This window comes from Momordica charantia (genome assembly GCF_013281855.1).
Source record: "Momordica charantia cultivar OHB3-1 chromosome 9 unlocalized genomic scaffold, Mcharantia_2.0 BLBB01000009.1, whole genome shotgun sequence".
NCBI classification, from domain to species: domain Eukaryota; kingdom Viridiplantae; phylum Streptophyta; class Magnoliopsida; order Cucurbitales; family Cucurbitaceae; genus Momordica; species Momordica charantia.
This window is the reverse complement of record NW_028275167.1, coordinates 2,108,710-2,135,514: the sequence shown is the minus strand read 5'-3', so window position 1 is coordinate 2,135,514 and position 26,805 is coordinate 2,108,710. Positions and strand designations below refer to the sequence as shown.

Genomic DNA, 26,805 nt, shown 5'->3' with positions numbered 1-26,805 from the left:
TTGAATTTTAATATGTAACATTATAGTTTAAAATTTGTAATAATTTAGTCCCTACCCAATCAAATATAAGTGCTGATTTTTATTATATAATTAACTATTGTACTTTCAAATTGGTAATAATTTAGTCAATTTTTTAAATTCTAAAAATAATTAAAAACAATTATAAAACTGTTAATTTTTCTCGAGAACATCTTTCAGACAGAAGAATGAGATGGAGACGAGGATTAAAAATTTTCACGAGCACGAGAATGGAGGAGAACATCCTCACTCGCACCCACACTATTGTCATGTTTATCCTACATAGAATTTTCTCGTTCTAAGATGCATTTTCAATTTTTCAATTTCTTAAAAATTGTAAATTAAAGTGGTTACTAAACAGTTTTCTGTTTTTTAAAAATAAAAAATAAAAAATGGTTATCAAAACATATATGGTGTTTGTTTTTGAAAAACAGAAAACCAAAAATAGAAAAACCAAAACAACGAGAATATGAATATTTTATATAAAAAAAATATAGTTAAACAAGACAATTTTCTGACATAGATGACAGCCAAATTGAAATAAGCTAAACCGTACAACACAAATTGAAACTAAATGTAAAAACATAGGGATTACATTTGTAAAAGTATTGAGACAATATTCCAACCATAACCCAAAGCGAACGGTGACTCAATTGTCAAATTATAAAACTCAATCTCCATTCTTATTTATATACATGTTTTACAATAAATACAAAATGAAATTCACAGTTCAGTAGAGCCTGAAAACGAAAACAATATCTTTCTAAGCCCTTATTTATACATGTCCATTACCCTATACTTTTAGACATATATTGCTAATTGCCCATCTTTATTAGTTTGGATCATCTGTTTGATCTCTATCTGGGACTAAGTAATGAATCAGAGCCAATTGAGTTGTAAGAGTTCTCAGTGTTGTTAGGTCGGATCTGTGGGGCTGTGTCCTGAGCCATCTTCAGACATGCAATGAGCTGTGACACCACATCGCTCATGTTTGGCCTTTCAGCTTTAGTTGGCAGTGTACATGATAGAGCCAACTCCGCAAATTTTCCAGCACAAGAGCTTTCTATTGAGCCTTCTAACCTCGGATCGACAATGTTTTGGATGTTTCCATCTGCAATCAGAGGCTTAGCCCAGTCCACTATGTGGATGTCGCACTCAGATCCCTTGATAATAGCCGGCTTGGCAGTCAGCAGTTCAAACAAGACAATCCCAAAGCTGTAAACATCACTTTCCTTGGTGACGTTTCCCGATAAATTAGTCCTGCAACACATTTATATGCTTCAATTCATTAGTTTCTGTACACAAGATATGCTCCTTTGGGACACTTCATAACAGATAACCCAACACTTCTAACATTGAATTCTGCTTGAGTAGTTTGATATTTGTGTCTATGCAGTCTCTATATCTTATAATGTTTTAGTTATGTTGAATTGTGATTTTATTAGTCCTAACTCCTAAGCATTACAGCCGTTAACTAATAATGATATGTTATACCCATGGGATGGGAAAAATGTTGGCTGACTCGACACGATGTGGTAGAAGGGACAGAAGGAACTAGTTAGTTTACAGAAACAGTTGCATAGTCAAAAAAGGAGTTTAATAGGCAGATGTTTCAAAAAGAGAGTATGTTGCACATGTTGTTCTATTTTGACTAGTTGCCCATATCCTTCTGTCATGTCATGTCAAATAAACGCAAGTTTATCTAATAGATATGCCATGCCTTTGTCTAATCAATGGGGTTAGACTGTGAGTATAATTTCCATTATAGCTCCTTGTTATTGGAGGGAATCCACTGGTCAGCTCAAACAAGATTATCCCAAAGCTATAAACATCACTTTCCTTATTTAAATTTCCACATGCTTTACTTCTGAGGAAACAAAAATAAAAGAAAAAGTGTATTATATCAATCTTAGACATGTCGAAGATGAAACTAAATTACACTACTTACTCAGGAGCAAGGTACCCTAGTGTTCCAGCTAATTTTGTTGTAATTTGAGATTGACTTTCAGTTGGAGAAGTTCTAGACAACCCAAAATCAGCTATTTTGGCCTGCATTGAATCATCTAGTAATATGTTAGCAGGTTTCAAATCTCTGTGAATTATTGGTGGCCTGCAACCATTGTGTAGATACTCAAGCCCTGAAACATCCTCAGAAGAGGATAAAGGGGAAAAGAAATTAATTAAGAGATAATAATAATGAAGAAGAAAAGTGAGAAATTTAGAGGAGGATGAGCTGGTAACCATGTGCTGCATCTACTGCAATTTGAAGTCTTCCATTCCAACTCAGAACATTTGTGTTTGTATCTGCAGCCAAAACCAAATCTATTAGTTTTAGTTTTAATTAGCCCCCTCTGAAAAATGCTTGATGTATCATTCACATAACTCTTGAAGACACTTGTACCAAGACCTCCTCTGCTAAACAAACTCAGAGTTCTAGGATTTTCTTGTATTCATTATGTAAGATTGAGGAAGGAAAGGGAAAAAAAAATGATATCAGGCCAGCTGATACTGCCACCATAGACCCAAAATTTATGTTTTATCAGTCATAAGTGAGTCAGAATGTGAAGTTTCAGCATAAAACATAGATATTACCAGATATGTGTTGCTGCAAATTTCCCTTGACCATGTATTCATAAATGAGCGCCTTGGTGTTACCCTCGTCGCAATATCCAACCAGAGAAACCAAGTTTCGATGATGAACAATCATTAGGAGTTGTGCCTATAGCATTGTCATAAGAATCCAATCAGAATTGGAAAAAAAAAAAGTTCTGTAATTGATTAGAACATATTATTTATAACCTCAGCTTGAAATTCCTTGTAGCCCTGCTTTGATGTTGATGAGAGCAGCTTCACAGCAACTAGAGTTTTATCTTCCAGTGCACCTAGATATACTTTCCCAAATCCTCCTTCTCCAATGGCGTGTCTAAAATTATCAGTAATACTCACAACTTCAGAGTAACTGTACTCTCGGTTTTTCTGCTTCAACGAAATTTTCTCATTTGACTTCATCGCATTCTCTACAGTAAATCATCCACAAAACTTTTAATATTTTGAAATTATGAAATTTCATTTCAAAGTTCGCAATTAGATCTTTCCTCTGTCTAAGTTCTCTGTGAGGCACAATACTTATCATCAGAAGCAAAAAAGCAGCACCAAGAAGTGACATGGCTTACTTCTCTTTTTTCTTATGTGGATTGTAAGTAAGACCAAGCTGATTACAAGGACGACGGCTGCTACGACAGCAACGATAACAGGAACAACAGAATTCTTCTTATGCTTGCAAGGAGGTGACAAACAGAGTTCTGGATTACCAGTCACACTGCATGCAACGCGAGGAAGAAGATAAGTGGGAAGCTATTATCACAAAAATAGAAGGAAAGTAACGAAAATAATAAGAATGTTGTGTAGAATTTTGGAGAATATAAGTTAGACCTCAAATCCAACACTCCATCTCTAGATTGCACAAGAAGTCCCACAGGGACCGTGCCACCAAGATTATTCCCAGCTAAATGGCTGAAAAAAAATTGTCAACATGATCACTGATCCAATCAAAACCAATCCTGCAAAAGGTTGTACATGCAATTTGGAACTGAAAGTCAACAAAATTATTTTACAGGATTTTCAAATGAGGTAGTTGCGCTAAAAATTCTGGAAGTGATCCACTCAAGTCATTGTAGGATAAATCCCTATAAGAAGCAAAGCAGGTCGAAGATTAAAAATCAAGGTACAGTTAAGTGTATTTCGGTTTTGTCAATCGAGTTTAATATAAATTATAATTCAACTCCAAAATAATGAAATGCTTACAGAGTCTCCAGTTGAGTGAGATTGGAAAGGGAAAATGGGATCTCTCCTGTTAACTCGCTGCTGCTCAAGTTCCTGCTTTCACAATTTTATGAGAAATTATATGGATAATTTGGGACAAGGACGGGTTTGCTACGTTAAAATGATGCACTCACAGCGAAATTATTCTTGGGGGATTACTACGGCTGCATTTTAAACCATTCCATACAGAAATTGCGGGCAAACATGGATCGCCTTGCCAGTCACTGTTCAATAGTTTAAACGTCTTCTTGATATCCATTACGGCATTAACTATACATATTTGCAAAAACAATTAAGAAATATCACATGTAAACACGACTAGTGCTTTTGTAACGAAAAAAAAATTTGAAGGATTAAAGGAAGGGAACATACCGTCCTGTAACAATGTAGGTGAATCAGAGAGGTTCCTGAAGTAAAAAACCTCAAACCCATTGATAATGGGAGGAAGATCCGAACCGGAGGCTGCGGAAATCCGTAAATAATTTTCTTGATTGAGATTAACAGGGAGGCCAGCTGAAGTTGAGCATATGGTTTGTGGTTTGAGATACTCGAGCTTTACAGATTGCGAAATGGTGTGGACGCCATTCAAGACAATACTCATTTCTCGGAGCGTTCCAGAATCCAACTTCTCAATCTCAGCGAAATGGAAGCAGAAATAGAATGTAGAGGTGGTGGCGTAAGGCGTCCATCCATAGACGAAAGGAGTGCTGGAATTCCGGGTCCCGTAGGCGGTTTTCAACATTAATTCCGGTAATTCATAAGAATCGTTACTGCTCCGTGTGATGCTCGCGTTCGTCTGCAACTTATTCAACGATCCGACTTCATAGTGTACCCAGACTCGATCATCAACATCAAACGGATATCTGTTGGGGAAATGAAGAATCCGGAAGGAAGAAATCAAGAATAAGGAAACCAAATGAAAGGGATTACCTGACTATAGTGTCGCTGCCGACGTCGTAGCGTCTCGCCAAGGCCATGAACAGCTGCTCGTCGGTGCGATAAACGGAGTTATCGAAGCGCCGTAATTCCAAGGCAGAAATGTAAGGGACTCCACTTCCAATATTCACCAAGCATACGTCAAAGGAATCCGTGGTAGCCATGTAAATGGCTTCTTCCCTGCTATCGCCGGACGTCACCGTCGCCCACAGATTAACGCCGAGATAGATGTCAAATTGTGGGGTGGAGTTTTTGCCGTCGTAATTGCCGTACACGAGGCGGACTCTGATCAAGTAATTGTTGTTCCTTCCGGCCTCCGGCTTGAGTGTGTAGCAGTTCTTTACTCCCTCCGGAAAGCTTCTTAGGTTTCTGTATGGCAGTCTATAATCGTCGGCAATTGCCGGAGAAATCTGAGCGGTGACTCCTGTGTTTATCAGATCTTTGTCTGATTTGTATTGTAACCCACTTTCCCCGTCTACCGAGTCTTCAACTGCACCACAGTCGATGCTAATGAAATCTGAGAGAAATTAGTTAGAAGTTAGAACTGATAAATAAATAGCACATAACTTTCGTTCCAAATTCCAATTATAATAAAGAATCAACGATCTGTCAAGAGAACTTCTTAAAGCCTAATTTGACGTTTTGACTTGATGTATTGTGAAAACGGGAAGGACATAGCTTAAATCAGTAAAATGGAGTATAGTGAGAGTGAAGTGATTTTCGTATTGTTGAAGAGGGGTGGAGTGAACCGGGTCCGATAGCCTTTCCTCTAGCAATTGAGGGTGGAGTGGAAGGCAAGTTTGGGTAAGACTCGACGTGGAGGCGTTGTGGTTGCGCTCCCTTAGCGTGGAGAGAGAAGGTGTATATGGGAGCCGCCGAACAGAGGAGAGGGCGAGCATTGCTAAATAACCAAGTCATACTCACCGGAGGGGCTGTCTGTAGCAAGTCTCCGGCCGCCATGTCTGTTGGATCCGGCAGCCAGGCTGGAGTTGCAGAGGATACTCAATAAAAGACAAAAACTCGGTGCTTGAAGTTCAATCTTGCCGGCCATTTCCAATGAAATCGATACGCTAAAGCACAGAGACCATTCAAGGACCAAATATCCAGCAGATTTAGAACTTGCCTCGATACTTAAAGGGACGTTGAATCATCAGTAAATGCCAAAAATAATTTTAAGGTTTTAAATATGGTTGCATGCAGGATATTTATGTAAAATTCATATAAATTAAAAAATCGTAAAAAATATTTAAATTGAGGGAATAAACTTTTTCTTATTTCTAAATAAGTTAAAATTAAGTAATATTAATATTACGTATATATTAAGGATATTTTGTTGATATTTTTTATTTTGTCGATTTTTTTTCTGTACTATGATGAAAATATCAATTTATCCCTCATAGACATGTTAATAGAAATGTCGACGTGTCGACAATATTTAGAAAACTTTATAACCAATCGAGCACCAAGGCATGAATTCAAATATAATTTTTTTTTCTAGAAAAATGATTTCAAAAGCAACTAATGAGATATTGACACTTTCTTCTTTGACAGTAGTAAGTGAGGCAATGGTTTGACATTTTCTTCTTTCTTTTAAATCTTTTTTCTACGCTTACGAATAAATTTTTAATTTGTAATATATATATTTTTTAAATACTAATAAAATTTAAAATATTATTCAATCTTTCATTTTTTTTATTTTTTTAATATTGGCTAATATTATAAAATCTCGCAACTTTTTTTAGGTAGAGAATGAAATGAATTAAATAGAGTTCTTAATTCATGTATATATTTATTATTTAAATTAATAAACAAAATTTTGGTCTATCGTGGTTGGAACGAAAGAAAATGGTTGGTATGAATAAAAATTGAAAGTCAAAATATTGACCTTAATTTTCTTGGAATAAAAGTTAAAAAGTATATATAAGCATGAAAACTTTATTTATTTTTAATTTTTTTACTCTTAGAGAAGAGTCTTTTTCTCAATATAAGTCGACTAAATTTTATTTTTAGTGCAACAAATATGGTAGGAGGTAGATGTCTTTGCTTGAGTTGTTCGATCAAGGGAAACTCAATATAATTTATAACTGTTTCAATCTTTTGTATAATTATTTGAATATTGAAAAATGATAAAGATCATTTCAATGTTCCTTATACATAAACTAAATCGACAATTATGATAAGCATAAAAACTAAAGCTTCTACAAAAAGGACATGTATTAGAACCTTTCGTATCACATTCCCTCCCATTTGAAATAAACAAAACCATTAAACACAAATCAAAACTTTTAAGACTAGAAGAGTACAATTGAAACAAAATCTAAATACATAGGGATTACAATTGTAGAAATATTGAGAGCAAGCAGTGATTCAACTTTCAAATTATACTCGATCTACATTCGTATTTACACATATAAACATATAACATGTTATATCGAAAAGTTTTATTCACGTTCAAAATCAAGCCGATTAAGGAGGGAAGGCACCTGATGGTTTGAGTTTTAGTAATTAAAAAAAAAAAATTGTTTAAAGGGATGTCACACACTTTGAGAAAAATCACAAACACGAAAAGTCGAAGGAGTGTGACTAAGACCCTTCAATTTTTTTAGGTCTATGATTTTGGTCTTTTATTTTAACACGAAAACCTAACATGAATGATGAAAGTTCGTTGTTTTGAACCATTTTAAAAGTTAGAGGTTAAAATGAGACCTTTTAAACTAAGGAATATAATTTAAATTTTTTAACTCAAAATTCAGGAGCATAATAGAAACGACACTTATGCCCACCCGCTAATATGTTATTACTAGGTACCATACTCCCTCTTAATTTGTATGGACTTTGTCTAAGAGTACATAATATTAACATATATAACGAACAAGTTGAATACTATAGAGATGGTTTATTATAATATGATGAAATATTTAAATTAACCGTTGCATTGCAACAGTAATTTAAATACAATACATACATACACACGAAGAGCAACAAGTGTAACTACGGATTGCCAACACGAGCATAGTTCAACAGTAATTGACATGCGTTTATTCCTTCACGGTCGAAGGTTCGATCTCCCACGTCCCTATATATTGCTAGGGATTTATGGTGGCAAGTGAGAATTGGAACAACAATCACAGCAAAGTCCTGGTGGTGGAGAAGTGCAACACATGCACTGTGGGCACATGGGTGGATCTGTCATATGCCAAAACACACACATACCAAATCCAAGTCAATCTCCAAAATGTTTATTTTAGTGGTCTATGTACTTTGAAGACGTCTATTTTGGTCTTCAATATATTTTCAAATCGTATGTTTTGATCCTTATATTTTTAAAACGTATGTTTTTGTCCATATACTTTTAAAAGTAACAATTTTAGTTTCTATTTGCAAAATTTTAACACAAAGTTAATATACAATTGAAAACTTTTCAATACAAATTTATGGCTACTTTTTAAGAAATTTAGTGAATGAAGTGTCATCATAAAATTGTAATAAAAATGAAATTGAAGGGACCAAAATTAATAGTTACTTTCAGTATAGGGACTAAAATGGACATCTTGAAATAACAGGAGCTAAAACGAATCAAAGTTGAAAGTAAAGAGACCAAAATAAACGCTCTGAAAATACAAGAACCAAAACGAATAAAAACCGATAAAGTATAATAACTAAAATAGTATTCAAACATCCCAAAAACTCGCAGAGCCAAGAAATGACAACGTGTGACGTTTGGTAAGTTTTAATCAAAATCTAAGTCTGATACTTATCAAACTTTTAAAAGTACAAAGACCAAAGTAACGCACAAATTTTTTGAAGAAGCTAGTTATTGTAGGCTTAAATTTTCATTCCGTTGTATAACTCAAATTGCTCCCGAACATTATATATTATGAACGACAATACGAGTTGCTCACCTTTATTGGCGAAACGAGCAGCATGGGAGGTTAGTATCGGAGAAGAAAGCAGCATGAGAAGGATGAAAAGGCCAACAATAATAACACAATTGGCTGATTTTTGCAGAGCCATATGATAAATATCCTTCTTCTTTTCTCTAATATAATGTCTAATTCCAAATGACACCCCAATTTCTATTACTTATATTGCTGCTTTGCATAGCCCTCCATTTGACTTTCTATGTTATGTTTTTTTCAACTTATTCTAATCTCATAAACTTATCCCTATAGCTTACTTCATGTATATTTTATACAGTTTTGTACATTATCTTCATTTGGGTATTGTATATAAATAATGGCGATTGAAAGTCAAGATCGAGAGTTATCAATTTTGAGTTCATATTGGAAAAATGATAAAATTTGGGCTTCTCACTAGTAAGGAACAACCTTGTCCTTACCACCGCATTAAATATTTGACAAACTAAGAGAGATAAATGCAAAAACAAAATTTTATTTTAAAATGTAATGAGTTGTCAAATATTCAATAATGGTAAGAACAATGTCGCTCCTTACTAATAGGAGCCAAGTTTTATTATTGGAAAAATTTCTCAAATTCTATTCAATTTTCGATATTTTCTCTGGCTAGATTGAAATCACATACCTGTTAATTAAAGATTAAATTATAAGTTTGGTTCATCAACTTTCCAGTATCTTTAAATTTTGTGTCCAATGGATTCATGTCATCAACTCCATCTTTTAAATTTGCACGACCCCAAACACCTTAAATATACTTAAAATTAACTTTGTCATGCAATCCTTAAATAATAATAGTCGCTATATATGTAACGTAAATGACGTTTAACTATTACGCTTACAATATAGATCTATCACAGACAAAATGGAACGTTGTCTAGAGAATTGTTATAAATCTTTTAAAATATAGGGACTTAATAGATACCGCCTTGAAAGTTGGGAGATCAAAAACTTATAGTTTAACTTTAAATATTATTTCAAGCCATAAAATTACTCACGAGACAACCAACTCAATTCATTCACACCGTTTTCCAACCTAAGAAATAGCTTAATACAGTTACAAGAAGGCACCTATTGTAATTAGAAATTCTCAAAATAAATGAGAACTTAATTAATCTAGAGTATTAATTTGTTTAAGTTCAAATATGGATAGGTACTAAAAAAAGTACAATGATTAAATTAATCTCTCGACGACTACCATTAAATTTTTGGTCGAATAAGATAAAGAAAGGTAAAAAAATATATATTCTTTTCCGTGTCAACATAAAGATAGATGCCGACACCTTACACTTAAATATTGTTTTAACCATTCGGACACGACAAGGTATGAATTACAATATAATTTTTTTTTCCTTTTTTATTGTTATTAGAATTTTTTTTCTCCTCCATTTTATTGTTTTTATAAAAATTCATTCAAAAGCAACTAATATATTCCTTTTGTCGAAGTCTTTGACACTTTCTTCTTTGACGGTAGTATGTGATGACAATGCTTTGACATTTTCTTCTTTCATTTAAAACTTTTTTCTTTTCTTCAATAATTTTTTTTTTGTTTTTAATATACTTTTTTTTTCAGTAACTAATAAATTTAAAAATATTATTCAATTTTCATTAGTCATTTTCTAAAAATAGACTAATATTATAAAATCTCACAGACTTTATTTTAGGTAGAGAATGAAATGAACTAAATAGATTTCTTAATTTATATACATATTTATTATTCGAATTAATAAACTAAATTTGGACCATTGTGGTATGAATAAAAGAAAATGGCTTGTATAAATAAAAATTGACAGTCAAAATATTGACCCTCATTTTCTTGGTATAAAAGTTTATATATAAGTGTGAAATTTACTTTCTTGTTCTCTTCTTCTCTTTTCTTTTTAAATTTTCTTATATTTTTAGAGAAGAGTTTTTTTCTCGATTTAAATTGATTAGATTTTATTATTATTTTTTTATTTTTAGTACAACAAATATGATAAAGAAATAGGTAGATGTCTAAGTTTGAGTTTGAGTTGTTCGATCAAGTAAGGGAAATTCGATGGAATTCGTAACTGTCTCAATGTTTTTTACAATTGTTTGAATATTAAAAAAAGAACACCATTTCAAGGTACCTTTTCACCGTACATAAACTAAATCGACAATTATGACAAGCACAAAAATTAAAGCTTCTACAAAAACGACATGTCTTAAGGCCTTTTATCATCCATAAGAATTACTAATTCCTAAGATAAATAGTCATAATGGAATTTGAGCTCATTCCTTCTCAATTACCTTAGTCCCTTTGGACCAATGAACCACCTATAATGATTGCCATAAAACATAAATAGAAAGTTTTAAGATTACAAAAAGTCCGATTGAAAATATATAAAAATACATAGGGATTACAATTGTTGAAATATCGAGACAATATTCCAACCATAATCCCCAGCGAGCAGTGACTCAATCGTCAAATTATACTCGATCTACATTCATATTTATACATATGTTTTACAACATATACAAAATGAAATCACAGTTCAGTTATAAGCCTGAAAACGAAAACAATTCAACAAAACTATACCTTTTCTTAATTATTTCTGTCTAATTCAACAAATATCTTTCTAAGCCATTATTTATACTTTTAATTACCCAATTTACTCGAATCATAATGAAATGTATGTCACCTGCATAGAATGAACTTATAGAACAATTACCTAAGACAAGGGGCAGCATCTGACTCGGTTAAAAATATTGTTGAAGACAATTCATAGATTTCTTCAGATGTTCTTTGCTCCGCCGCCAAACATTCCTTAAGCTCCTCTAAAACAACACTCATGTCTGGCCTTTGGTCACCACTGGGGTGGGTGCACGACATGGCTATCTCAACCATCTTCCACGCTGAATTTTGGTCAACTTCTCCTTTTATTCTCACATCAACCAAATCTCCAATCTCCCCTCTGTTGATTATTGGAGTAACCCACGCCAGAATGTGAATATAATTTCCATTGTAGCTCCTTGTTATTGCAGGGCATCCACTGATCAGCTCAAACAAGATTATCCCAAAGCTATAAACATCACTTTCCTTGTTTAAATTTCCACATGCTTTACTTCTGAGGAAACAAAAATAAAACAAAAAGGAAGTGTATTATACCAATCTTAAGACATGTAGAAGATGAAACTAAATTACACTACTTACTCAGGATCAAGGTACCCTGGTGTTCCAGCTAACTGTGTTGTAATTTGAGTTTGACTTTCAGTTGGAAAAGCTCTAGACAACCCAAAATCAGCTATTTTGGCTTGCATTGTCTCATCCAGTAATATGTTAGCAGGTTTCAAATCTCTGTGAATTATTGGTGGCCTGCAACCATTGTGTAGATACTCAAGACCTGGAACATCCTCGGAAGAGGAAAAAGGGGAAAAGAAATTAATTTAGAGATAATAATACTAATGAAGAAGAAAAGTGAGAAATTTAAAGGAGGTTGATGACATAGTAACCATGTGCTGCATCTACTGCAATTTGAAGTCTTTCTTTCCAACTCAGAACATTTGTGTTTGTCTCTGCAGCCAAAACCAAATCTATTAGTTTCCGTTATAATTAGCCCCCTCTGAAAAAATGTTTCATTTGTCAGTCAGAAGTCTTGAGAATATTTTTTTTATCAAGACTTCCTCCGCTAAACAAATTCAGAGTTCTAGGATTTTATTGAACTTTTGTGTAAGATTGAGAAAAGAAAAGAAAAAAATGATATTGGGAAAGCTCATACTGTCATAAGTGAGTCAGAAAGTGAAGTTTCCGCATAAAACATTGATGTTACCAGATAAGCGTTGCTGCAAATTTCCATTGACCATGTATTCATAAATGAGTGCCTTGGTGTTACCCTCGTCGCAATATCCAACCAGAGAAACCAGGTTTCGATGATGAACAATCATTAGGAGTTGTGCCTATAGCATTGTCATAAGAATCCAATCAAAATTGAAAAAAAAAAAAAAAGAGTTCTGTAATTGATTAGAACATATTATTTATAACCTCAGCTTGAAATTCCTTGTAGCCCTGCTTTGATGTTGATGAGAGCAGCTTCACAGCAACTAGAGTTTTATCTTTCAGTGCACCTAGATATACTTTCCCAAATCCTCCTTCTCCAATGGCGTGTCTAAAATTATCAGTAATACTCACAACTTCAGAGTAACTGTACTCTCGGTTTTTCTGCTTCAACGAAATTTTCTCATTTGACTTCATCGCATTCTCTACAGTAAATCATCCACAAAACTTTTAATATTTTGAAATTATGAAATTTCATTTCAAAGTTCGCAATTAGATCTTTCCTCTGTCTAAGTTCTCTGTGAGGCACAATACTTATCATCAGAAGCAAAAAAGCAGCACCAAGAAGTGACATGGCTTACTTCTCTTTTTTCTTATGTGGATTGTAAGTAAGACCAAGCTGATTACAAGGACGACGGCTGCTACGACAGCAACGATAACAGGAACAACAGAATTCTTCTTATGCTTGCAAGGAGGTGACAAACAGAGTTCTGGATTACCAGTCACACTGCATGCAACGCAACAAGAGGAAGAAGATAAGTGGGAAGCTATTATCACAAAAATAGAAGGAAAGTAACGAAAATAATAAGAATGTTGTGTAGAATTTTGGAGAATATAAGTTAGACCTCAAATCCAACACTCCATCTCTAGATTTCACAAGAAGCCCCGCAGGAACTGAGCCACCAAGATTATTCCCAGCTAAATTGCTGAAAAAAAATTGTCAACATGATCACTGATCCAATCCAAACCAATCCTGCAAAAGGTTGTACATCCAGCTGAAGGTCAACAAGATAATTTTACAGGATTTTCAAACGAGGTAGTTGAGCTAAAAATTCTGGAAGTGATCCACTCAAGTCATTGTAGGATAAATCCCTATAAGATGCAAAGCAGGTCGAAGATTAAAAATCAAGGTACAGTTAAGTGTATTTCGGTTTTGTCAATCGAGTTTAATATAAATTATAATTCAACTCCAAAATAATGAAATACTTACAGAGCCTCCAGTTGAGTGAGATTGGAAAGGGAAAATGGGATCTCTCCTGTTAACTCGCTGCTGCTCAAGTTCCTGCTTTCACAATTTTATGAGAAATTATATGGATAATTTGGGACAAGGACGGGTTTGCTACGTTAAAATGATGCACTCACAGCAAAATTATTCTTGGGGGATTACTACGGCTGCATTTTAAACCATTCCATACAGAAATTGCGGGCAAACATGGATCGCCTTGCCAGTCACTGTTCAATAGTTTGAACGTCTTCTTGATATCCATTACGGCATTAACTATACATATTTGCCAAAAAACAATTACGAAAAATTGAATTTGAACACGACTAGTGTTTTTGTAATGAACAAAAATTTGAAGGAAAAAAGGGAGAGAACATATACCGTCCTGTAGGGATGTAGGTGAATCAGAGAGGTTCCTGAAATAAAAAACCTCTAACCCATTGATGATGGGAGGAAGATCCGAACCGGAGGCTGCGGAAATCTGTAGAGAATTTTCTTGATTGAGATTAACAGGAAGGCCAGCTGAAGTTGAGCATATGGTTTGTGGTTTGAGATACTCGAGCTTTACAGATTGCGCAATGGTGTGGACGCCATTCAAGACAATACTCATTTCTCGGAGCGTTCCAGAGTCCAACTTCTCAATCTCAGCGAAATGAAAGCAGAAATAGAATGTAGAGGTGGTGGCGTAAGGAGTCCATCCGTAGACGAAAGGAATGCTGGAATTTAGGGTTCCATAGGCGGTTTTCAACATTGATTCTGGTAATTCGTAAGAATCGTTACTGCTGCGTCTGATGCTCGCGTCCGTCTGCAACTTCTTCAACGATCCGTCGTCATACGGTATCCAGATTCGATCATCAACATCCTGCGGATATCTGTTGGAGAAATGAATCCGAGAGGAGAAACAAGAACTAGTGAAACTGATCGAATCGATTACCTGACATTATCGTCGGTGCCGAGTCTGCCGACGTCGTAGCGAAACCACAAGACCATGAACAGCTGGTCGTCGGTGCGGTAAATGGAGTTATCGAAGCGTCGTAGTTCCAAGACAGAAATGTAAGGGACTCCACTTCCAATATTCACAAGGCATACGTCAATGTAATCCGTGGTAGGCACGTAAAAGGCTTCTTCTCTGGTATCGTCGGTCGTCACCGTAGCCCACAAATTAACGCCGAGATAGATGTTAAAAACAGGGGTGGAGTTTTTGCGGTCGTAATTGCCGTAGACGAAGAAGGCTCTGATCAAGTAATTGTTGCTTCTTCCCGCCTCTGGCTTGAGCGTGTAGCAGTTCTTCACTCCCTCCGGAAAGCTTCTCAGGTTTCTGTATTGCAGACCATTATATTCTTCGGCAACCCCCGGGGAAATCTGACTGCTCACTCCTGTATGTATCAGATCCTTGTCTGATATGTATGGTAACCCCGTGTTGAGTTCTACCGAGTCGTCAACTGCACCACAGTCGATGCTCATGAAATCTGAGAGAAATTAGTTAGAACTAATACCACATAACTTAACTTTCCTTCCAATTATAATAAAATAATAAGATGATCTTGACGTACGAGTACGACTGATTCTGAAAGAATTTGAAATTGAAAAGAAGTAACAAACAAAGGAAAGTTGGATTAGAGCGTTACCGGGAATGCCGCGAGCAAAGTTGCAGAGGAACAGGGAGGCGATGACCAAAAGGAAGAGGTCGAAGGTGGCGGCCATGGCGGAAGTCGGCGACGGCAACTCAACGGCAACGGAGCGATACAGCTATTTATTGTCATTCTGGTTTTTACGAGTCAGTATCAGTCACTGTCATTACTGTTTACGAGACCTGGTCTGCGATATAGACTTTCCCTTTCTCGTCGTATTTATATCATGGTTCTAGATATCGTCCATCCTTCCGGAGGTTCGGTACGACATTTCTACCCAGAAAATCGATAAAACGCGAAAAATATTAACGAAATGTCACTGATATATATATAATATATTAATATCAATTATTTTTTACTAATTTAACAATGGAAAAACATTTATATGTTAATTTAAATATTTTTTACGATTTTTTAATATTTTTAACTTTTATATAAATATCCATCAACATTGATATTTTATCAATATTTTCATGAAATTGAGACCTCAACATTTCCATCAACATCGACATTTAATACCTTGGTTTATATATCTAACCCTATCCAGCATCATTAAGACCAAATAAATTCCCTTCCAATTGTGTCATGGAATAGTTAAACAAAAGTTAATTATGAAAATATCGAGAGAGTTATATGAAATCCATCAATACCTTCGTATAAGAAGAAAGTAGGACGTTTATCTTGTAGCTTAATAGTCAAGCCACCTATATAAGTTTTTGTTCATTTTAGTCAATATATTTTCAAAATGTCTATTTTGATTCAAGTACTTTTCATTCAAATTTTTATATACAATGGAAACTCTCTATAACTAAATTTCAAGAAATTTAACAATAGAGTGTCATGTGTTAAAATTGTAATAGAAAGAAATGAGATAAAAATGAATTTAAATGGACTAAATTTAATAGCCATTGTTATAAAGTAATAGGAACCAAAATGAACGACTAAAACAAACAAAAATTAAAAGTTCAAAAACTCAAAATAAACATTTTGAAAATACAATAAATAAAATGAATAAAAATCGAAATAATAGCGACCAAAATAGTATTTAAACCCACCGATATATTTTCTAAGGTCGAAAGTTCGGTACTCGTTGAACTCGTCAAAAAGGAAAAAGAAAACTCGCTTCTCGGTCCATCCTATTACTAATTCCTTTTCTTTTTCATCGCTATGTTCATGTTTCCTTGTAAAGGGATAAAGGCCTCATATCATATCAAACCAATTTGTTGAGCTCAATTAATTCCAAGCTAACTAATACACCTAACCCTATCCAACAATTAAGACCAAATAAATTTTTTTCTCAACAATATACCAAAAACTCAATAAGGGACCACTTTAATCAAAATTCCAAAACCATTTGATAATTATGCAAATTTTTATTTTTATTTTTTAATATTCGCAAATGTCTGGGCGAATTTTTGCATCCAGACTAATCTCACAAACAGCTAATATGAAGGAAAAAATTATGAAGAATAAATTAATTAACACACAAAATTTTTAAAGTGATTAAGTTATAACTCACTTTTGTTGGCCAAAGGAGCAGCATGAGAAGGATGAGAAAGGCAACAATAACAGTATTAGCTGACTTTTGGAGAGCCACCTCTTCTTCTCCTCTAATTCCAAATGACACCCCAATTTCTATTACTTATATTGCTGCTTTGTTTGAATCACAGCACAGCCCTCCATTTGACTTTCAACTTTTATAATCCCTTACTCTAATCCCATAAACTAATCCCTTACTCTAATCCCATAAACTTATCCCGTCAAACTGAGCATAACAGTAATTGACATGTACTTCTAACCAAGAAGTTGTCAATTCAATCTCCTTCTCAACATGTTATATATATATATATATATATCATAAACTTATCCCTAGCTTGCTCCGTACAGTTTTATATATTTATCTTGATTTGGGTATTGTATATAAATAATCAAAAGAGTGAATTTTGAGTTTATATTGGGAAATTTCTTTATCCTATTCATTTACAGTCTTTCTCTAACTCATTTGAAATTTAGATTAAATTATAAGTTTAAGTTTGATTCATGAAGTTTTAAGACTACGTTATTTAATCTATGTACTTTAACTTAAAAAAAAATAGAGTAGGTTTGTGATCTTTGGTGGTTGTCCGATGTCTCGAAGAATAGGCTCCGTGCCCAATCAATAAAATCTAAAATGGGTCAACTGTCTTTTCTCCTTACATTCGAATGCTACATCCCAAGGTCCAAACAGTTTTCTAGAAGAACCTTCGTTGTTACTATACTTCACAAAAAAAAATGTTTTTTTTATTTATAGTGAGTCAATTTATACTTTATATTGCATAAATATCTATTAGGTTAATTATCTACGAAATTAGATTTTCAAATTTGAATGAGAAAACTCTCTCCCTAAATTACCTCTAATTATACGAATTTTGTATTTAAATATTTTTATTTGATGCAAAATCAAATCTTACCTGTGCTAATTGACTTTAAATATCTAAATCTTTTAAAAAAATTTCTTAATAATTCCTTACAGATTTTCCCACCATCTCTCTGCATTCCAAATTTTTTTTTAATTTTCTTTTACTCTTTCAGCAACCTTTTTTCCTCCACCACGGGAAAATCTTTCTTTCCACAACCGTACAACTCAGGAGTTTTAAATATCGGTGGCTGCAATTTTTTTGGAAAATTTGGATGGGTAGCATTTTAAAAATGGAGTATTGATTTCTAATCGCCCTCTAGAAAACATAGATTTTTTAGACATTTTTAAATACTAAATTACTTTTCTATTACCACTCCTCCCCTCCTCTCTCTTGCTCCTCCTCTCTCCTCAATCTCCCTCCTTCCTCAAAAATTTTCTTTTCTCTTCCCCTTTTTCATCTTCTCCCCTCCCTCTAATTTTTTATCCTTATTTCTCTTCTCTCTCCCACTTATTTCTTACCCTAATTTTCTGCTATTCTTCCTCTCCCCTTCCTCCCTCTTGATTTTTTTAATTTCTTCAACTTCCTCTTTGTGACTCCATTATTGGACCTTAAAATTTAAACAAGACAAAGAAAAACCTCTCGCTCTCGATCTCCCGCTCTCTCGCTCTAGATCTCTCGCTCTCGCTCTAGGTATCTCGCTCTCGGTCGACTTGTCTCACTGGAATCCGACAATGGTACTGATGGCGGTAAGCTTCTGTAGCAGTCGATATTGGTGGAGCGTGTGATGAAGGCGTAGATGAAGGACATGGATCACGATAGGTAAAGGGGTGGAGAATATGGAAGGATAAAGAGGAAGGGGCGTGGGTAGAAGAGGAGAAAGAAGAAAGTTTTGGAAAAGAGAAATAATAATGAATGAGAGAGAAAAGTGAAAAGTAAGAGAGGAGAGAGAGAGTAAGAGAGAGAGGAGGGGTAGGAAAGTAATTTAGAAAAAAAAAATACGTAGAAAACATAGTCTTTTAAAGGGTGACTAGAAATCAATACTCCAGCATCTATTCATTCTAATTTCCCTTTTTTTTTCTTAGACGAATCTTATGGGTACGATTTCGTACTATTTTTGTTTTAATGTTTTTCCTCTATATACTTGTCATTTTTATTTTCAAACAACTATGTAATTTTTATGTTACGTATAACAATCAATATGAATAGTCAATTTATTTAAATACATGATATTATATGTATACCCATCACAAATGTTATAAAATATATATCTCATTGCATCTTCATACCTATCCAAAATGGTATTTTTATTATATACCACGAATTACTGTACACAAAACTATAGTGTTATGCCAAGATTTAACTTAGTAAAAAGAATATTATAAACATATACCTGTATTTTAGGTTATATGTACCTCTAAAACGCGGTGAGTTGCGTGATTTGATTCCCTAAAATATTTGGATTTCAAATTGAAACCACCAAAAATCATGGTTTTCCTTTCTGGTCTTTTTTAGGTTAAAAAACACATTTGATTCCTATACTTTTATTAAAACAACGATTTAGTTCCTTAAATTTTAATCGTAACGATTTAGTCTCTATACTTTTTTATTGACAACAATTTAGTCCATGAACTTTAATATATAACAATTTAGTCCCTATAGTTTAAAATTTGTAATAATTTATTTCGTACCACGAAAATTCTTATCAAAATTAAGCTTAATTTTTTACTATATAATGATTTAATTTTTGTAATTTATAAATAAATTCAATCATTCATCGGTTTATTGATCTATATATATAAGAAATTTAACAAAAATATTCACAATTGAGACTAAATCATTACAGACGTTAAACTTAGAAACTAAATTGTTATATTCTAAGTTTCAGGACTAAATTGACATGGACTAAATTGACAGCGGGCCTTTGCCTTGAACGTGGCATTCTTTAGACAAAAGTGCAAACTTTAAATAGTTATCCAATTTATGCAATTAGCATCTCGATATGGATTATTTGTGTACTTAAACCTCACAAAAAAACCAAAATCCTCATTCTGGCTTAGCATAGAGTGTCCACGTGCCGCTGTGTAATCCTTCTATTTTGCAAGTTTGTCAATCTTTTCCATTCTTAAAAATTGGTCTAATTTGATTAATCTCAAAGGACCAAAATTATGTATTAATAGATATAACTATTATAAATGTACAACAATTGAATAGATTTAACCGCAGGGATCAAAACTTATAATTTAGCCTTAATATTATTTCAAGCCAGAAAATTACTAAAGAACCAACCTTTTTTTTTTTTGAGAAGTAGCTTAATCCACTTACTAGGAAGGTGCCTACCATAACTAGAAATTCTCAAATAAATGGGGAACTTAATGTAATAAAGAGTATCAATTTGATCGCTTATTTAAGTTCAAATATAGGTATGATGATATAATATTTAAATGATGACTAATCATAATCTATCTATCCTTTTTTTACGAGAAAGAAAGGTAAAAATTATGTATATATTTTTTTTGTTTTTGAAAAAGATGATTAATGAGCTGTCAATTGTTTAATAGCGGTCAGTGTGAAGATAGATGCTGACTGTGGTTCCGCTAACATTTACCTGTTGTTCTGACCAATCAGATAGGACGAGGGTATGAATTAAAACATAATTTTTTCCCCTTTTCTATTTAGAAAAATTCATTCAAAATTAGCAACAAAAATATTCCTTTTTGTCAAAACCTTGACACTTTCTTCTTTGACGGTAGCAAGTGATGGCAATGGTTTGACATTTTCTTCTTTCATTTAAAACTTTTTTCTTCCCTTACGAATAAATTTTTTATTTGTAATATCTTTTTAGAAATACCAATAAATTTAAAAATATTATTCAATTATTCATTTTTTATTTTTTTTAAAAAATTGGCTAGTATCAAAATAAGTGGCTAATATCTATAGTCACAGCTATTTTTATGTCGAGAATGAAATCTACAAATAGATTTCTTAAATTCGTATATATATTTATTATTTGATATAATCAACTAAATTTTGGGTAATCTTGGTATGAAAGACAGAAAATGATTGGTATAAATAAAAAATTGACGACAGTCAAAATATCATTTCTCCATATAAGTTGTGACTATGTTTTTTTAGTACAATAAATATGGTAAAATAATGAATATATGTGTTTGTGAGATTTGGATTCTCGATCCAATCAAGATAAACTTGATGGAATTTAAATCGCCTCAATATTTTTTTTAATTGTTTGAATATTAAAAAACAAAGACCATTTCAATGCTCCTTTTCACCATGATAAACTTAACCGACAATTAAGATAAGCACGAAAATTAAAGCTTCTATAAAAACGACAAGTGTTAGAGCCTTTTTTTCAATATTCCCTTAATCCCATTCTTTTACTTCTCAACGCTCTTTTCTATTTTATACAAAGACATTCAAATTTCGAGTTGTTGATAGAGACATGGAATAATAGAGGTAAGATTCTCCATTAATTCTTAGACAGGTGACCGTCTGAAAATTATGTTATTTTTTTGTGAGTTTTGCTTTTATTATTTATTATTTTAGTTCAACAATTGAAAAGGTGAGACTGAACCATTCGCCTACTACATTTAGTTACCAAAAAGATTTTACTTGAAAAATTGATTCCTAAATAGGTGACCATCATAGATTAAAAGATGGAAAGCAATTAAACTGACTTAATTAGTTGACATAAACACAACACTAACCAAATTAGAAAACATAAAGCCTTATTTATTTTGCATGGAGAGTGATGATCTTCTCCCTTATTCAAAGCATCTGCAAATTATTTCATTTACTCGAATGAGCTACAGGTTTCATGGCGATCCATTTTGAGACGAAGTTTCAATAGGTGTAGCACAGCATTGCTTGCAGCAAGAGCCCGGCGGAGGCGGCTTGCAGCACACACAGGCCGGGCATATCGGTGGCCTTCTAACTGCATCATCACCGAACCCAAAAGTTTAATCGTAAAATTTCTTAAACACATAAACGATTAAATTTAAATGTGCTCTAAACTAATATGATAATATCCCTTAAACTCCACTAGTAAGTGAAAGGTATGCAATATCATTTATTTAACCGAAAATACTATTTCGATTTCTGTACTTTTAGTTATGGTTTAAACTTCTTTTACTTTCAAAACTTTTGATATTTGTATTTTCAACTTTTGTTCATTTTAATCCTTCTACTTTAAAAATATAAATTTTGGTCCTAATTTTAAAGAAGGGAACATTTTGGTTTTGCATAATATTTCAACACAAAATTTATACACAATGGAGACCATTTAATCTAAAGTTATTCGAACATTTTAATAAATTTATTGAATATTAGTGTCACGTTGAAATATTCGTGATTAAAAAATGAGATAAAAGATGAAGTACAAAGATCAAAATAGTTCCTTTTCAAAAGTATAAAAACCAAAATGAGTATGAGTATTTTGAAAGTGTATAGGAACTAAAATGAAAAAAAATTAAAAATACAAAAATCAAATGGAACATTTTAAAAGTAGAAAGACGATAATAAATTAAAATAGTATTTAAACATGCCCCTTCTAAGAAAATTTCTAGCTCTACTCTCCTTGATTTCTTTCCTCTTTTACATCGTTGGATCTCGAATTAATATTTTACTCGAAAACCAAAGTTTTTGGGTATAACAGTGATTTGACAATTTTTTACCTTGGAGAGGCAAACGAGTGGCGGCAGCGGTGGAGATCATGGGAGAGAGAACCATGGTGAAGACAAGAACCGTCACGAAAATGGAGCTCAGAGAGAATTTAGGGGCAGCCATTGCTGGAAGTTGAAGGGACGAAGCTTAAGCTGTATGTGTATTTGTATATTTATGGTGTGAATCTGCAGTGAAATTTGAATATTTTGTACAATATTGACTCTTGAATCTTGACTTTTTTCATTGCATTATTCAAAATTTCAACCATATGCTACGCAAAATTAAAGGATTATATCAACTTTGATAGGTGGGAGACCAAAATGAATTTGATCCTAAATCGTAAAATCTCTACATCGATCAATGATGAACAGAGAAGTCTCGTTCTGTTTGGCAACCAGGAAAATGGCAAGAAATTTTGTACCCAATACAGAGAAGTCTTATCCACTCCATTACGTTGCTGACTCCTTAGTTTTGGTGTGTGAACTCCAAATTCGAGATTTTCCAACAAATTTTGATTTTGCTTCTTAAATTCAAGATTTCCCTAGTTATTAAAAGAGTCTTCTTCTTAAAACGTATGACATGTTAGTCGATGATATATACTTTGACCAAATGAAACTATACTCAAGTTGCTAAGTTTCTTTCCAATCGTATACCGAACACTCCTCTTTCACGAGAAAGATTTGATTAAGAAAAAAAAAACAGTACCTTTTAGTTGGATGCATGCTTCACTAGGATTGCTTTTAAGAGAAAACAGTTTACCACAACAATATGAATATGACAATTTAGGAGATGACATGACAGTTATAAAATAGGTATAAAAAAATGTAACCGTCCAGAAACATATACTCTTAAAACGGCACAATATTTTTTAAATATTCCACAAAATAAAAGAACCAACATTTAAACAAAAAATCGAAAAGATTAAGAAGTATCATTGGTTAGGAGAGAATGAAAGTTGCCAAACCGAGCATAGCTAAGTGGTTAAGACATATATCTCTGACCAAAATGTCATGGGTTCAAATCTCTACCCCACATGTTGTATTATTAAAAAAAAAACAATACGCTTTTTTGACAACCAAATCAACAGGATAAATATCATGATTATCAAGAATAGAAACCATTTACTGATTCCTTTAATTTCCTCTAGTTGACTTTACTGCTTCTCACCAGAATGTTTGGTGAACTTTAAGCAAAATATAAAGCTAAAAATATATTTTTTTAAACCATAGTGCCTGAATTGAAGTTAAGATTAACATTGTAATTTGACCTTCTAAACAATGAAAACAACTACTAAATAAATTGATTTTTGTAAAACAGAAAAGATCGTTGACCAAAAAAAAAAATCACTTGGTCAATAATATTATTGTAAATTCACATACGACTACAAAAAATATTAATAATCCATATTCAGACATCATGCATACTCAAGCTTGGTTAATTCAATTTGATCTGGTCTAATTGTATCGTAAGCTGTCACACCATTCTAAAGAAAGTCAATGAAATTAATCTTTGTTTATTGAAACTATCCTTAATTAAATCATTAACTCAATGCAAAACAAAGCATATCAATCAAATCATTAATATATATGAAAACTACATACCCACTGCCTGATATCGCTCACCGATATAAAACTCTACAAATATTAGATTAAGGTAATCATGGATGTTTTAGAACATTTGATCTTGGCTTTTCTGGGTGGTCTAGCTCTTGTCAATCTTGTTCAATCTCAAGGTCAAATAGGTGTGTATGTTCATCTTAAACTCTCTCTAATTCTCTACTGATCTTCCTATGATTATCAGTTGCTAAGTTTCATGTGTTGTTTTCAGGTTTCATAAGCTTAGATTGTGGATTAGCAGCAAATACGAGCTACATTGAACCAACATTAATGCTTCGATTCACTTCTGATGCTGATTATATAAACAGCGGTGTAAGCAAAAGCTTATCCTCTAATTATCAACAATATATTCCACGACAGTATCATTATGTTAGAAGCTTCACCCAAGGATTGAGGAACTGTTACAATATAAGCGTTCAGGAAAACACCAATTATTTGATGCGAGCAAGTTTCTTGTATGGAAATTACGATGGACTCGGTCAACTGCCGATATTCGATATCTACTTTGGAGATAGCTTATGGATGACAGTGAATATTACTGATGAAAACACATATACCACAATAGATTCTATTCATGTGACCTCAAACAATCAAGTACATATTTGTCTTGTCAACACAAACAATGGGATTCCTTTCATCTCTTCATTAGAATTTAGACCATTGCCCAATGAGACTTATAAGGTCTTGACAAGATCCCTGCTGCTTTACCGTCGATACGATTATGGTACAACAGCAAATACAATCTATAGGTTTGTTGCAAATAAACATTTCTTTGATACATGTAACATATTCTAATTAGGACACTCATAATTCTCCTAAAAATCGTGTCAACTTCTCTCTAGGTTTCCTGATGATATCTATGATCGCTATTGGATACCTTACAACAAGCCTGAATGGGGAAGCATAAGTACCAATCAGACAATAGATTCTGTGTATAACAATTTTTATCAGCCAGGGACTGTTGTCATGGGAACAGCAGCTACTCAAAAAGATGTAAACAAGCCCATAGAGATCGAGTGGGAGCCAGAAGATGAAAACACCCAATATTATGTATACATGCACTTTGCTGAAGTTGTAGATCTGAAAGCCAATAAGAGTTTTAGAGGATTCAACGTCACCTATAATGAGAGTTTTTGGTACGGTCCCCTCATTCCTCCTCCCTTGAGTACGATAACGCTTTACAGTACAGGACCAATAACGACAGTGCCAACCAAAAAGCATCTATTCTCATTTGTTCCTATTGAAAATTCAACGCTCCCTCCAATCATAAATGCTATAGAAATCTATTCCGTGATAAATCTCTCAGAACTAACATCAGACCAAGGAGATGGTATATGCTAAATCATATTCACTTTCTTTGAATTTTTCTTTCTCAAGTGATCTTTAGCTAGTTCTAATTCTTGTACAATACATGGCTGATTAGTGGATGCAATCAAAAGCATCAAGTCAACTTATGGAATAGTCAAAGATTGGGAAGGAGATCCATGCGTTCCAAGAGCACAACCTTGGGAGGGTATAGATTGTACCAAAACCAATGAAACTGCTCCTAGAATTTTGTCTTTGTAAGTAACTCATGATCAAATATACCTTTTAACTTTCAAAAACATTTACATGATATAAGAAACTTTTTGTATTCAGGAATTTGTCATCAAGTGGATTGACAGGGATTATTTCTCCAATGATATTCAATCTAGAAATGTTACAAATCTTGTAAGTAAATGGTTAGATGAATTCAACCCCCCACTCCAATTGGAACTATTTTAGTCATTGACCACCTTTATATTTGCAGGGACTTGTCTAACAACGACTTGACAGGAAATATCCCTGATTTTCTGTCTAATTTATCAAACCTTGTAGTCCTGTAAGTGATGCCAACTCAAGTAGTAGGAATTAGGATACACAATATTGTGAAACTGATTTCTCTCTTTGCAGAAATTTAGAGAACAACAAGTTCACAGGATCTGTTCCATCTGAACTCATTAGGAGATTCAATAACGGTTCATTATCGTTAAGGTTTGTTTTCTAACAAAACCTTGTGCTTATGTTGACATAAGCAAAGCACAGAATAAACTTCCAACAAAAATCTAACATGTTTCAGTTGGACCTTATTGACATAGTGTTGAAGGGAATCCAAATCTAGATTGTATATCAGATTCATGCAAGAGTAAGAAGAACAATGTCATTATTCCAATAGTAGCATCAATTGGCGGATTGATAGTCATTGCTGTAATTGCAATGACCTTCTTTTGGATTGTTAAATCGAGGAAGAGAGGACAAAATGAAAACGGAGTTTCAAAGACAGATCGCTCGGAAACCAACAATCAATTAAGTGACTTGTTGGAGACAAAGAGGAGACAATTTACATATTCAGAAGTCTTGAGGATGACAAACAATTTTGAGAGAATTCTAGGCAAAGGAGGTTTCGGGATGGTTTACTATGGTCTCATGGACAACACTCAAGTGGCTGTGAAGATACTTTCTCAAGCATCAGGTCAAGGTTACCAACAGTTTCAAGCAGAGGCATGTATATATAACTAAAGTTAATTTCTAGGTTAACTTCACCCTCATAATAAAATACACTAAAATGTTGTTTCCCATTTTGCAGGTTACGCTTCTGCTGAGAGTTCACCATAAAAACTTGACAGACCTCGTGGGGTATTTGAATGAAGGAGACCGCCTCGGCCTCATTTATGAGTTCATGGCCAATGGAAACTTAGCAGAGCATCTTTCAGGTAATCTACTTAGCATTAGACTACCTAAACAATCTCATCCCC

At 33.5% G+C, this 26,805-nt stretch overlaps 3 protein-coding genes and 1 long non-coding RNA gene across 5 annotated transcripts in view; 1 reads left to right on the top strand and 3 right to left on the bottom strand.

The window, feature by feature from the left end:
* Nucleotides 1-679: 679 nt before the first annotated feature.
* On the bottom strand, nucleotides 680-5,887 carry LOC111013853 (putative LRR receptor-like serine/threonine-protein kinase PAM74). The gene is made up of 13 exons (XM_022288387.2): nucleotides 5,701-5,887; nucleotides 4,771-5,293; nucleotides 4,213-4,703; nucleotides 3,975-4,110; nucleotides 3,823-3,894; nucleotides 3,633-3,704; nucleotides 3,451-3,531; nucleotides 3,192-3,337; nucleotides 2,818-3,035; nucleotides 2,611-2,737; nucleotides 2,260-2,322; nucleotides 1,967-2,156; nucleotides 680-1,278 (listed from the first exon to the last, which is right to left on the bottom strand). The coding sequence occupies exons 1-13, from the start codon at nucleotides 5,825-5,827 to the stop codon at nucleotides 876-878; spliced, it is 2,649 nt and encodes an 882-aa protein (XP_022144079.2). The 5' UTR covers nucleotides 5,828-5,887; the 3' UTR covers nucleotides 680-875.
* Nucleotides 5,888-7,641: 1,754 nt separating this feature from the next.
* LOC111013932 (uncharacterized) lies at nucleotides 7,642-8,875 on the bottom strand. Its single transcript, XR_002601775.2, has 2 exons — nucleotides 8,679-8,875; nucleotides 7,642-7,962 (listed from the first exon to the last, which is right to left on the bottom strand). It is a non-coding gene; the product is annotated as an uncharacterized LOC111013932 (long non-coding RNA).
* A 2,254-nt stretch (nucleotides 8,876-11,129) lies between these two features.
* Nucleotides 11,130-15,515, bottom strand: LOC111013882 (putative leucine-rich repeat receptor-like serine/threonine-protein kinase At2g19230). Of its 2 annotated transcripts, none has more exons than XM_088117300.1 (13): nucleotides 15,337-15,515; nucleotides 14,643-15,177; nucleotides 14,090-14,580; nucleotides 13,849-13,984; nucleotides 13,697-13,768; nucleotides 13,507-13,578; nucleotides 13,332-13,412; nucleotides 13,068-13,213; nucleotides 12,694-12,911; nucleotides 12,482-12,608; nucleotides 12,165-12,227; nucleotides 11,866-12,055; nucleotides 11,130-11,779 (listed from the first exon to the last, which is right to left on the bottom strand). In XM_088117300.1, exons 1-13 carry the CDS (start codon nucleotides 15,410-15,412, stop codon nucleotides 11,380-11,382), a joined length of 2,607 nt encoding a protein of 868 aa, XP_087973426.1. In that variant the 5' UTR covers nucleotides 15,413-15,515; the 3' UTR covers nucleotides 11,130-11,379. The 2 variants fall into 2 exon arrangements, with proteins under 2 accessions (XP_087973426.1, XP_087973427.1); XM_088117301.1 differs by having other exon boundaries at nucleotides 14,643-15,150.
* An 8,334-nt stretch (nucleotides 15,516-23,849) lies between these two features.
* Nucleotides 23,850-26,805, top strand: part of LOC111013820 (LRR receptor-like serine/threonine-protein kinase IOS1) — a 3,997-nt gene continuing 1,041 nt past the window's right edge. Inside the window, exons 1-9 of the mRNA XM_022288339.2 lie at nucleotides 23,850-24,156; nucleotides 24,243-24,780; nucleotides 24,874-25,361; nucleotides 25,455-25,593; nucleotides 25,670-25,741; nucleotides 25,821-25,892; nucleotides 25,964-26,044; nucleotides 26,149-26,551; nucleotides 26,637-26,763. Of these exons, the coding sequence (XP_022144031.1) occupies nucleotides 24,075-24,156; nucleotides 24,243-24,780; nucleotides 24,874-25,361; nucleotides 25,455-25,593; nucleotides 25,670-25,741; nucleotides 25,821-25,892; nucleotides 25,964-26,044; nucleotides 26,149-26,551; nucleotides 26,637-26,763 (2,002 nt within the window). The 5' untranslated portion in view covers nucleotides 23,850-24,074. The remainder of the gene's footprint in view (nucleotides 24,157-24,242; nucleotides 24,781-24,873; nucleotides 25,362-25,454; nucleotides 25,594-25,669; nucleotides 25,742-25,820; nucleotides 25,893-25,963; nucleotides 26,045-26,148; nucleotides 26,552-26,636; nucleotides 26,764-26,805) is intronic.

Excerpts from the sequence above, each read along its gene's own strand:
- LOC111013853 (XM_022288387.2), bottom strand. The coding sequence starts at position 5,827 with ATGGCCGGCAAGATTGAACTTCAAGCACCGAGTTTTTGTCTTTTATTG. Across the intron at positions 2,323-2,610 it reads TTTGCAGCAACACATATCTG|ATACAAACACAAATGTTCTG; the intron begins GTAATATCTATG and ends TTTTGGCTGCAG. Across the intron at positions 1,279-1,966 it reads CTAGGGTACCTTGCTCCTGA|GACTAATTTATCGGGAAACG; the intron begins GTAAGTAGTGTA and ends AATGTGTTGCAG.
- LOC111013882 (XM_088117300.1), bottom strand. The coding sequence starts at position 15,412 with ATGGCCGCCACCTTCGACCTCTTCCTTTTGGTCATCGCCTCCCTGTTC. Across the intron at positions 13,769-13,848 it reads CCCCCAAGAATAATTTTGCT|GAACTTGAGCAGCAGCGAGT; the intron begins GTGAGTGCATCA and ends TTGTGAAAGCAG. Across the intron at positions 13,214-13,331 it reads GATGGAGTGTTGGATTTGAG|TGTGACTGGTAATCCAGAAC; the intron begins GTCTAACTTATA and ends CGTTGCATGCAG.